This window comes from Camelus dromedarius, chromosome 7 (assembly GCF_036321535.1).
Source record: "Camelus dromedarius isolate mCamDro1 chromosome 7, mCamDro1.pat, whole genome shotgun sequence".
NCBI lineage: Eukaryota > Metazoa > Chordata > Mammalia > Artiodactyla > Camelidae > Camelus > Camelus dromedarius.
This window is the reverse complement of record NC_087442.1, coordinates 38,188,406-38,201,248: the sequence shown is the minus strand read 5'-3', so window position 1 is coordinate 38,201,248 and position 12,843 is coordinate 38,188,406. Positions and strand designations below refer to the sequence as shown.

General features: G+C 43.2%; 1 protein-coding gene across 2 annotated transcripts in view; it reads left to right on the top strand.

Annotated features, from left to right (window-relative positions):
* BMPER (BMP binding endothelial regulator) overlaps positions 1 to 12,843 on the top strand; it is a 260,391-nt gene that overhangs the window by 161,334 nt on the left and 86,214 nt on the right. For both annotated transcript variants that reach the window (XM_064487450.1, XM_010988075.3), the window contains exons 9-11: positions 87 to 227; positions 2,343 to 2,447; positions 6,398 to 6,443. In XM_064487450.1, coding sequence (XP_064343520.1) covers positions 87 to 227; positions 2,343 to 2,447; positions 6,398 to 6,443 — 292 coding nt within the window. The remainder of the gene's footprint in view (positions 1 to 86; positions 228 to 2,342; positions 2,448 to 6,397; positions 6,444 to 12,843) is intronic.

Below are 12,843 nucleotides of genomic sequence, written 5' to 3'. Positions count from 1 at the left end.
TTGTGGGTTGTTAAAAGAAGGCCAGTTAGGGTGTTTGGTAGAGGTGGAAGTGGTTTTTGATTTCTCGTTTGCCTTTGGGCCCCCAGGACTCTACGGTAGTCTGTAAGAAGAAATGCTCCCACCCTGGTGGCTGTGACAGAGGCCAGGAGGCCTGTTGTGAGGAGTGCCTCCTACGAGTGCCCCTGGAGGACATCAAAGTGTGCAAGTTTGGAAACAAAATTTTCCGGGTATGTCACACGTCAGGCTCGTGGGAACCACTATACTGTACTGATTCGTAACAAGTTCCTGACAAAAATGCAGATTGGAGTATTGCATATTTTGTATATACATCTCTGTGTGTATAAATTGTACTTATTTATATTGTAATAGAACACATAGGGGCAGAGAAGCAACTGTTTGAAAACATGTTTTCCTTTGGCTTTACTTTTGCTTTATAAAATACTTTAAACCTGTGAAACATTATTGCCTTTCCCAAATGTGGTGGCCAGTGGTGGGGACTGAGCTGCACCCGGGTGGTGCAGCTATGGGTGCCCGAATGCCCGGCCCAGGGGCATCTCCAACAGTTGGAGATGCTCAGTGCCCCTTGCCATGATCCTGATGTTGTTAGAACTTTTCTACTAAGCTGCTTTTTCAGAGAGAGATTTTCTCATTTGGAAGATGTTCAGGTGAGGATGTTCACGCAGTAGGTACGTGGCCAGCACAGCAGATGAGCAAGGTGAGAGAGCCCTGCCCCAGCTGAGCCAGCAGGGCTGTGTGCGGGCCCTCTGCTACCCATCTCAGGTGTGTTTCACATTGGTTTCTGACAGCCCCGGTGGGAAGTTACACGGTGACCGTTTCAACGTCAGGATGAAGATTGTTGGCTTTGTTCAAACTGCCACCACCTATTTGGTTTTCCCCTGGAGCAGAGGCAGTCTCTCTGTACCTGAAGGCGTCATCTCAGGACACTTGTGAGAATTGAGACCCTCAGAATCAAATCAGATATGGAGGCTCCTCGGGCATGCTGCCCTTGGCCAGACTTCCTATTGTAGGGTGGGAGGGAGAGTCTTGGTTCTTACGGACTCTGTAGGAAGACCTGATGTGTCGCGCCTAAGGGAAGGGGGTCACATGTGTGTTGTGTCTACGCAAGGCTTTCAGAGCCACTTGTGTGTCCATTTCACACAAAGTCATCCTCTGTCTTCAGAGCACTCAGACGCAGTAGACTCACTCTCATGAGAGTGTTGTGTGCAAAGTCCTTTCCAGGTTCCTTTATGTGGATGAGGCCTGAAGGAATTAGCAGAGGGTCCTCCTTGAAGCACTGAGTCCTAGAAATGCCCTCAGAGAATTTGCAATAGTCAGATACCCTTTCTGACGGATTCAGTCGGAGAGATAAAAGGCAATAGAGAGTAGATCGTCCTTAAAATACCTTCCAAAAAGGAGAAGAGAGAGGTAAAGCAATAGTCCGTATCACAGGTCTGAGCCAGTTTTCCTGTTTTTAATAAAATTTACTGCTTAGATCTGTAAGCCTAGAAAGAAACCCTTGCTTTGTTTTCAGGCCTGACTCTGTTGCCCGTAATCTCTTTTCTCACAAGCAAGGATGCACATTCCTGCGTGTTCTCCCGAGGTACAGGGTTTTTGTGGCCAAGCATTTGGCAGTTGCAGATGATAAATCCAATGAGCCAAAGAAATTCCTCAAACAGCCCTTCCTGGGCTAGGAAATGGGACTCAAAACGCTACCCAGCTTTCCTGGGAGGAGAGTATCAGACAGGCAGGGACATGGGAGGAATGGCTCTTGGAGTTTTCTGTCTGGGTGCCACATTTTCAGATGGCTTGCTGGTCAGGTGTCTGCTTGCCAGTGGGAATCATCTAAGTTAGCCTCTATTCTTTGTATGTTCGTGCCCTGTGTGGGCCAGAACCATGTCACATCTGGGAATAAACTAACCACCTCCGGACATCTCAATTAACTGCTGGCATCTGGGACAGCTCAAACCTTTCAGCCTATCAAATGGGAAACTTAGCTCTTTGTTGTTGCATCATGAATGGAAACTCTTGTTTGTCTCTCAGGGTGAAACTCAGTAAACAATGCAGGAGGAGCAAGATGCAAATGTGACTTGGTTAGACGCACAAGAACTCTTTTTATATCCTGGAGGAGGGTTGCATGCCCACACACACACACACACACCTTCAAATCTAACCTTTCTATTAAATCAGCTAGGCGTAGATAAACACTTCCGAGTCATTTACTCTAATGATGGCATCCATCACTCTGGGTAAGAAACGCTTTCCTTGAAAGACAAATCCCAGCCTGTTGGATTAGCTCCCATCAGCCTCCAGCTGATAGTGGAATCCTGTGCTCTCTCCTGCAGGATGGAGAGATGTGGTCCTCTGTTAACTGTACCATCTGTGCTTGTGTGAAAGGCAAGACAGACTGTCGCAAGAAGCAGTGCGTTCCCATCAGCAGTTGCCCTCAGGTACGTCTGCAGGTGGAGGTGGACTTTCTCTTGACTTCAGCATCTTGAGAACCATCCTGTGGGTGGCGTAGTCACCCACTATCTTCTGAACACAGAATCCAGATCCTCCAAAATTCCAGGTTCTGGAATAGCTCTCACCTTGTCCTAGTCCCCACTCTCCTATTTCTTATTGACCTTCTCCCAGTTTTTTGTCTTAACATTTCTAACTCCTGTTTGATCTGCTCCCTTGTATCTTTTGCTGGGTTTTCTGTTGAACATCATAACGTGCCTTTGCATTTTTCTCCTTTCTCTCTCTCTGTCTTCTCAAGTCAGTTTTCTTCCCTTAGTCATTCAAAGTAATATGTTTATTAATAAATTCTCCTAGGGGTTTCACCTGCCCAATAGCACCCTCCAACTCCTCTACTGAAAATTTCCCTCTTTAACCCTGGCCTGTCTTATAGCCCCAAATAGAAATAGCATCTTTATGGAAATATCTCTTTTCAGAAACCCACAGTTCCAGTGCACTGAATAAAGCAACCATTATCTTCTCAAGCCTGAGCTTCACTGAATTCACCTCAGCAACTTGAAACCTTTCAAGGTTTTATGCGTTTTGGGAAAATGTCAAACCTATTCAGTACCTTCTAGTGAATGAAAAAATATGTCCATATATTCAGGACATGTCTTCCGTTCTCTGTTATAGGCAGCTTTTAATTTTATTCACATCTGTTATTATGATAAACAAAAAGTTGCTGTTTTTATTTGAGTGCCAAATGAGGCACACAAAAACAACAGCTGTGGCTATTGCACAACTGAATAAAGAGGGGGAGAGAAAAAAGAAAAAAAGAAAAACCCTAATTAGTCTTGCTTTAAAAAGCCTCAGACATAAAACTGAAAACCTCCCATAAAAGAAAAAAAAAAAAAGAACAGGAGATACAATGAGTAGACTTGAACACGGTCTGCTTATAAATATTCATTGGGAAAAATGGGATCACATCATTTATGCCAGTCCTCAGGGAACCCTCGCTGCTAATGAACTCTCGCAGCACATGTTAGTAATAATGGGCTTCCTTATTCTACAAGACAAAAACAGAACGCTGTGCCAACCTGGTGGCTCAAGTAACCAGCCTCAGCAGGCCGCGGGGCGGTTTCCAGCTTCACTTGAGTCCTGCCACTTGTGGCAGGGGTGATGGTTTTCATTGTCCTCTTGCCGTGAGGAGGTCAACGCTTTTTATGTCACCAGCATCTCTTCTCCATGGACCATATTTGGGCCAGGAGCATCCGTCCCTCCAGGCGCCGGCCTTTCCCCACCCCACCCCCTCCCTGTCTTGTCACAGCCAGTCAGTCAGTGCCCTGCTCCTGCTTCCGGGGCCACCTTTCTGTTTCTAGGCACTTTTCCAAGCATTCCTCCAGTCCACACTTTCCCTCCTCAGGGGCCAGCACCAGCACTTTGGAAGATAAGTTAGTTCTACCATGGAAATCCTGTTAAACACTTAACTTCCCTTCCCCTGCGCTGCCTGGGGAAATTAAAACGAAAATTTTTTTGAAGTAGACGGTATTCCTGCTTTATCCTTCCTGGCTACTACACATCTCTTTTTCCAGAAATATACATGCCTTGTTGAAGAAGAATCTGTGGTTGGATTCCCTCCCTGACAATCCCCTGGAGGCAAAGGAGTGCCTTCTGTGAGGAGGACCGAGGGTTCCACCAGGGCCAGGGTCGCTATGTCACTGTCATGTCATCATTGCTGACATGTACTGAGACTGCCTCTGCAGTTGCAGGACCGACCTTGTTTGACGCTGAGACCACCCTTCTGAGGTGGATGCTGCTACCAGACCCTTCTTACTGATGCGGTCACAGAGCATCCAGGGTTCACAGCGAGAGACACGTAACTCATGAGCACAGGCTTCACAGCCTGCGCTTGGCTTATCCCCTACCCAGTTTGGTGATGTTTCCAGCCCCGCTCTTGTTTCCTGAAGAAGGGAGATGGCCGTTTGTGTGGAGGTGCAGGTGGAGGGACTCATATAGTCACCCTCTGCTGGGGCCTCGGTTTAAACAGCTCTGCTCCACTGGTACAGAGCACCTGAAACACCACACCCTGGGGCTGTCATTCCATCAGCCTGAGCCAACCTCCTTTGGCTTTGTCCTCAGCGGCTTTTAGTCACGAGAAGCGTTAAGAGACCTCTGTGCCAAATGGAAACAGATAACAGCTCTTGCCAGTGGAAGTATCATGATGCCCCAAACCATGGGAAGGCTGCATGGGATGGAGTTTTAAGTCTCATTCAAACTTGTCATAGCCTTTAGTGTCCCATTTTAGGCTTAGCTGATGCAAAAATGATTTAGACATGGTTCCACTTCTTCAGTTACCAACTAGCTTTTCTTTCTTTCTTCCTTCCTTTCTTTCTTTCTTTCTTTCTTTCTTTCTTTCTTTCTTTCTTTCTTTCTTTCTTTCTTTCTTTCCTTCCTTCCTTCCTTCCTTCCTTCCTTCCTTCCTTCCTTCCTTCCTTTCTTTCTTTCTTTCTTTCTTTCTTTCTTTCTTTCTTTCTTTCTTTCTTTCTTTCTTTCCTTCCTTCCTTCCTTCCTTCCTTCCTTCCTTCCTTCTTTCCTTCTTTCCTTCTTTCCTTCTTTCTTTCTTTCCTTCCTGTTGGTTATGATTTCTTTTTCTTTTTTTGAGTACCTGAATCTATTCTTGATGCAGTGGGCAAGTAAGTGTGTGGCCTTGACGCAGGCCTTGGGCCACCTTTCTGTGGTCACTGTTTCCTTAGTTTCATAGAAGGAGGGGAAAGGGGCATCAATATTTAGAGGGTTGTTTTGAAGTGTAATTGCAATAAAGTGTGAAGGATATACAACATTCTTTGTAATGTATAGCAGATACCCAATGAAATTCTCTTAAAGATGAGAGAGAATAAAAATCTGGAGTGGAGAGAAGGTGGCCTATACGGTCGCACAAAACTAGGTTTGATTTTGGGCCCTACCACCCTTGTATTGCATGGCATCAATTTCTTCATCTATAAAAAGGGAAATAGCTCATAAAGTTCTCGTGCATCTTAATGACAAGGACTATGACAACATAATATTAATTAAACCCTAATATGTTCTAAATATTAACCTATTAAATCCTTACCACTCAGCTGATGTTAGGTAACTTAAGGAAAATACCTAATGGCATATTGGTTCCGTAGCATGTGCTTCAAATGTTAATCTTTTCCCACGTCTCTTTTCCTGCCAGTCCACTGAGTCAGAGATAAGACAATGCCATTTTCCGATAGGGGTCCTGAGAATATGCTTCTTCCTTTAAATGTCAAGCATTAGGGGAAAAAAAATGAAAGAAACGCAGTGTAGGAGATTACACTGCATTTCCAGAAAGGTAATGGAAAATTACTCAGCATTTCAAAACCCTCAGTTTCATTGGCCTTGACTGCATAACAATGACTTAACATGATAGCATCCCACTTTCTGAAACAAGAAATCAGACTGAATTTGATCTGTAGCACAGATATGTTCATAAACGTAGGCCCAAGCTTGGGTGACGGTTTATTTTGGGGGCCCCTCCTGTAAGCAAAGAGAGAACGAAGGCCTTGCATGGATTGATAGGCTGGAAGATTATGACAATTCCTATTTTTATGAGCATGCACTGGGTCTCCAGAGGGCTAGATTTGAGTAGCAGTAAAAAAAGGTAGAATCCAGACTGTCCCCATCTTCCCTCCATGTGAGAAAAATCACACCATTGAGCCTTTTCAGTATTGTATTTCTCGGAGGATAAAAACAGGAAAGCTTTCTGAATGACTTTGCCTGGCCTTAGAACTTGATACTCGAAACTTCATTTTCACCACCATCATCACCATCTGGGCACTGAGTTCAAATACAGCTTGGACTGATTTCATTGGTTTATCTGGTATTAGATTTAAGAAAGAGTTTTGTCCTCAGCAGACCCTGTTTCTTAACACTAAACTCTTTTTTTTTTTTCCTCGATTAGGGTAAAATTCTCAACAGGAAAGGATGCTGTCCTATTTGCACTGAAAGTAAGTTTATTCCATTGAAAATGTGCCATTAATATGTGTTTCACATTTTATCATGCAGCAAGGGAAATGGTGGTGTAACTTTTCAGCCTATTTCTATAGGTACAGGATGGGGTCTTCTCACCTCCCTACAGACAATTTAAGTCAGTGGTAATCTTCGCACAGAACATAACTGAGACAAGTGTAGATGTTTCCATCAGAATTTGTTGCTATGAGAAATTGAGAAGATAAATGGTCTGATGAGGTTTTTAGAAAGGACCAGATAACTTAATGTACGTTTTAACTTCTAATAGCATTTGCAGCCGTAGCGGCTAAGATAACGATACCCAGTAAAACCAAACATCGTGCATAATCTAGGAGAGATTTTCCTGCTATCATTTGAAAGTCAAACAGCTGTATTTCTTCCTCCCTCACCCCCACCCCCATGTCACTTGGGCACATCCCGTGTTGCTCTTGGTAAAAGATAAAACAACAGACATTAGGCTGGCAGTGGTTTGACCCTCCTGTTATTTTTGACTGTTACTGAAGCTTCTCTCTAACGTGGCCTGAAAGCCATCTGGGACTGTGCTACGCATCACAGACAGCATAGCAGCAGACTTACTGTCATCCCCACATCTAGACATGCCCAGATCTATTAGCAAATCCCCGTTTTAGTCCTCCTCACATTCATCTGGTTTCAGGATAGCTTTCTGAAGTGTTTCATTGAAGGGAGAGTATTCATAATGTCACTGTCAAATTAGTTCTGAAGTATGATAAGCAGGATTAACCAAGCCATGGAATCTATTAGAAGGTATTTTATGAGCCGTTCAGGCTTAGAGAAGTGGGCTTTGATGACGGCTGAAAGCAGCTTTCACATGGGAATAGATTTGTTTATTCCACTTGCCTGAAATCAGAGTTTATAAGAGTTATCTTGGCTCTTGTTTTTGGACAATAAAGAGTTCATACATAAGTTCATTCTGTATATTACTATGTACACAGATGTGTATATACTACTAAACACATATCTCACTGGTTTTTTGAGACAGATATTAAATGGTTATACACTGTACATTGGATAAAAGTGCTGGTTGAATTAATGAAAAATAAATTATAGATTTCATTAAAGAATTTTTCTTTAAAGATAATGAAGTACCTGAAATAATTCAAAGGAGGCCAACCAAGTACGACTTTGTAGAGCCTGGGAATTATGCAGGAAGTAGAATTAGCTATGATTAACACACCAGTTGATTTTAAAACATGTGTATAAACTATTACATTTAATCATCTTCCCAGAGACTCTCTGAGGAAACTTTGTTTATGGATGGTTTGGAGACTGCTTCCAGCTTAATTCCTTGTTGGATGAGCAGAGTTGAGTCTAAACTGATGAAGTTTCCCGCTGTATCTGTGTGCATGGAGATGTTTGCATTTCCCTAGAAAGTATCTCCTAGCTGAAGCAGAGACAGACTTCCAGCAAACTGCTCAGATTTTCTAGCTAACCCTTTTGATTTGCGTGAGCACAGAGGGGCTCCATCTGCCTATCTCACTGCTGTCAGGCAAGACCACTGCTGCTCAGCTTAATACAAACATACAGCCAGTCTCGTACCAAAACAGCCTGCATCTCGAATCATCTGACTTTATGTTACCAGAATCAAGAAGGGTGATTCTTGAGATCGTTGAGAGGAAGGCTACGTTTCATTATCAGTTTATCCACTCCGGACTAGCCTTTCCATGTATAGAAAACTGGTGGTTTATCAGAAAACAAAAAAGAAAGAAGAGAAGAATAGAAGGATGGGCATGACAAATCCAAACCAAAAGTTTTTAAGTAGACGTATTAAACGTTTATTGTCCATGTATTGTACATTGCACCATAAATATAAATACCATATGTGTGAATGAGCCCGTGACTTCTGCCACTGAGAGAGGCAGTTGGCAAGGGGAAAAGCCACCCAGCTGGAGGGGCAGCAGGGAGACCACTGACTCTCTGCGCCTGCGTCCAGCAGGTCAGTGTGGGAAGAGTCCAGGCATGTGGTTCTTGGTCCAAATCGAAATGATATCATCAGATGGCAGTTTCTCAATTTCCTTTGGTGTTCTTTCCATCTGTTTACTCTATCTTGCTCTCCAGAAGTTCTTCCATCAATGCTGTAAAACACATTCTGTTTAGAGAGGTTTATTTGTTCAGACTGAATTATGAGATGGCGTGACTTTCTGCTTTTTTTAAGCAATGCCCAGATTTTCATAGCACATTCAGGTAGACTTACCCCAATGTCCTGTAGCTAGTTGCCTAAAGACCTCCTTTTTCGAAATTCCTTTGTCATTATATCCAGGATCCAGAACAAGCCTTTGGGCTCATTTTTTTCTTCCTCTGTCAATTATGAAAGCTCTTCTGGTACATAGGTTTCTAGAGCAGACAAACGAAGGTTGAAGTACAAACTAATGCTAGTGTTTTCGAAAACCAGAAAAATGACTGATTTCTGTCTCGTGCAAACAGGATCACACATGCGTGTACATACCCCACTAATTACTGCAGAGTTTTCAAGCTCAGTATTATTGATAGTTTGGCCAGATAATTCTTTGTGGTGGATAAGTCTTTCCTGTGCATTTTGTGAGGTTTAGCAATATCTCTGGCCTCTACCAACTAGATGCCGATAGCAACCCCTCCCCTGAAGGTGTGACAACCAACACTATCTCCAGACATTTCCAAAAGTCCCCTGGGGGGCACCTTCAGCCCTGACTGAGAACCACTGGTACTCTAAACAGGGGTGACAGCATAGATGAAGCCAGAAATAAACACCTGTGGTATGAATCACAGTAACTGGATTCTTGACACAGTGATTAGATGAAATAGAAGGGGGAGGGTAGAGTGAGGCTGACCTTTTGCTGATGTAAAAAATGACAAACTAAAAGCCTCTGGATTCAATTGAATGTGTTTCTGTATTTTCATTGTCTAGCCCTACAAAAAAAATTATAAAGGCATGATTATATCTTGATTGATTAAAGTCACCATCTTTGCTTTAGTTGCTAGGAAGCTAGAAATAAATTTTTATCCCATCGCTAGTGGCATGTGGGTTTTGTGCAGTGAGCTTTCTCCTGACGTCATCTTATGTGTCTACTACTCTTACATGTTTTGGATTATTTAGTGTGTATGCCTATAAGCTACTTCCAATCCTCTTTTGAATGGAGGCAAGGAAAAAATACTTAGATACATACATCCATACATACACAAATAAAATGAGTTGATTCCATGGTTTCAGAACCAAAGCTTACTTTGATTACCTGCAGTAGTTAAATGAGTGTGGCATTATTTCCAACAGTGACATTGCATTGTCTGTTTCTGAAATCCCACACAATTCCTGCTTTATTGACTGGCTTAGTCTGTCTCGGCAGTGCTTGGGGCTCTCTCAGACCCCTGAAAGGAACAGTGAAGAGGAAACCTGAAGTAAATGTGTTGTACGTTCTCAGAGGCTTCTCTTTGCCATAGTCAGTGATAACAGTAATTTATAGTTTTGGAGGTAATAGGCAACAGCTGAGGCACAAAATTGTTGTACTCCCTAAAGTACAACGCTTTTTGTGGGGTTGGTCTGAAAGACCAGTGATGAGTCTTTAAAAAAAAAGAGTCCTCTTAAAGCCAGACCTGAAGAAAGTGTGAAAAGGATTACTGTCTTTTAATAACACAGGACATTCTCCCTTTCAAATTGAAAAGAATTAATTTGGTTCGGATGATTTATTTAAAATAAAATGTTTGGAGTGAGCTAAACAAACTTTATAAAGCTTTTGTGCAAATGCCGTTTCTTGCCAAAGTATGAGCCATAGACTAAAGCGGTCCCACTTTCCCTGGGCTGATTGCCGTGGGACCATGAGTTGGGTGCCAAGAAGGCCACCGTTCATTGTGTGCATAGCACTTGGTTTACCAAGTGAAATGTTACCTTACTGCACGTGTGGCAAACAGTAGGTGGAATCTTGTCCTCGCTACCTGACAAGAGACCTGAGTCAGATAAATTCTTTGCTGGCAGAATGTCTGTTTTCAGACACAGAGGTAGTACTTAGTAGCGAAGTTTTCACTAGCAGAGGAGTGGATGTGTGCGTGTGTGGATGTGTGTGTGTTGAGAGAGAGAGGAGAGAGAGAGAAAGAGACTGACTTTGAGAAAGAATTTAATCTCAACCATCTACAAGACCAGAGGCAACCCAAGGCAGCCCAGACATAGATGTCCAATCTCCAGTCTCATGGATTCATTAAGTAGTGCCTGTAGCTACATCAGTCCTAACCATCGGGATCCAAACCCAAAATGAAAGTTCACGATTACATAACGCAGAGGAGGATAGGGTATACTGAGCACAGATGTGCGTTTAATTGAAATAACCTCAACTACACATCCCACAAGTAACAGGAAGTATCAGATTTCAGCAACTTAGGGTGCGAGGAGGCTCACAGTTGCCAGGTGACTTTTTAAAAGCCTCAAGGGTTAGATTCCCAGCTGTGCGCAGCACTGCTGTGCCTGCTGTCCTAAAGGACCCCCGCCTGCTGCGTGCGCCCAGCGCGGGCACCGTGGAGTTGCCCTGGCTGGTTTTGGCTCACCTACTTAAGACCCTGAGTGTGCCTGCAGCTATCTCTAATTAAAGAGTAGCTGGGGTTGGGGGGAATGCAACAACATCTTAATGAAACAGTGACCTTTGGGCCTATTTTGTGAGAAATCTCCACTGACAGAGGTTCCACAAATTAGTAATTCTGTGTTTGAGCAAGGTTTCTGGCCTCCGAGACTGTAAGCAGCTCCAGGTTCCTTAATGCCAAGAGTCTGTCCTTAACCCGGGAAAGCAAGGAAATTTGAAACCGGAGTTCAGGATGCTTGTAGAATAAGAATTTGTGGTGTTGACTTTAGCCTTGCCAAGGAGGTGTTAAGCAAAGTGGCCACTGAAGTTTCTGCCCCAGCATCTGGAGGTGGATTTGTCACTGCTCCCAAGGCCCAACCAGCAGACAGAGGTGGCAAATAAAACCCAACTGTACCACACATGGTGTCTAGGAAACCCCACACAGGCAGGAGGGGCATTAAAAGGGTGTGAGGAAATCAGTTTGTTTTCTGTTATGGATGCTGTTCTGTGCTAAGGGATACTGTTCCTTTAAATTTTCTGACTGTAAGTTGATGCAAAGTTGGAGGAGGCAGAAATTATTGGGGGCCATCTTCTATCTACCACCTATTGTCATTTTCTACAGGGTGTTAATACTTCATAAGTTCTGACCGTATACTTACCAGTCATCGTCACCACCATCATCCTCATCATCAAATAACAACAATGGGCAATAATTGCAGGGGCAGCCATGGCTCCTACTTGTTCAGCATCTTCTGTGTGTCTGAACGCTGTCCTGGGCTATCTCATTTGATCTTTGATCCTTGCAGCCACCTTCTAGTCAAGTCATGTTATTAGCTCCATTTTACAGCTGAGGTAACTGAGGCTTAGGGATCAAGTGGTGGAGCCTGAATTCCTACAAGGAAGTCTGGCCCCAGGGCCTGGGCTGGAATTTCTACCCTTGACTTCTTTGTCATTTTTGTACGGTCAGACAACTGATTGCAGTTAGGAAGGGAAGAGAAGGTCTGGAGGGCTTTACAATTGGTAAGGATTAGAGACTGGTGAAGGATCTCAGGAGGAGTTTCCAATTTGGCAGGGTTTCCCTCCACCCCACCCAGGAAGAAACTTAGATTCAAGTGCCCAGACTTTCATCCACCTGGCGACACCGCCACCTTTCTGCTTCGGCTCAGAGCAGTGATAGTTGGTGTGCTCGACAAATCCAGCTGGCATGGTTTTCCATGTCCTCTCACTTTTCCCGGTATTTTTCTTCTCCTTCCTGGCAACTCAGGGTTGAGATATTTCCAGCAGTAAATGAAGATCTCTCCCAATTTTCTTACAATAATAAAATACATGTAATTTAATATTTGAAATAACTGTGTATAAATTTCACTGGGAGTAGGAAAGAGTTGAAGTTGCTCTGCCAGTCATGGTCATCATATTAACATGGAATTGTATAAATGAATGGACCTTACTATGAGGTCAACCCTCTTACTTCTTAGGTGAGGAAACTGAGACTCAGGGTAGTATTAACTGAAGAGTTGGGATGAGTTTTTTTTTTTTTTTTTTTTTAACCTCCTACTCCAGTATTCATTCTGTAACATCATATGGCCCCCCTGGATTTTTGCTTGGGATATTATTAAATCATTCAATGAAAAGTTGCTTTCTTGCCTAATTTTTAAAGACTATGTTTTATACAGAAAGATACATATTTATAAATACATATGCATTATTAGACACCTGGTCCATTTAGTCAAGGCTGCCATCTTGAATCACAAAAAAGAGGCAAGCATCCAGTTTTTAAAGGAACTTGTGACCAAAACGTCTTAACAGTGGTACACCTAAAATGCGGCTAAGTGAAAAAACA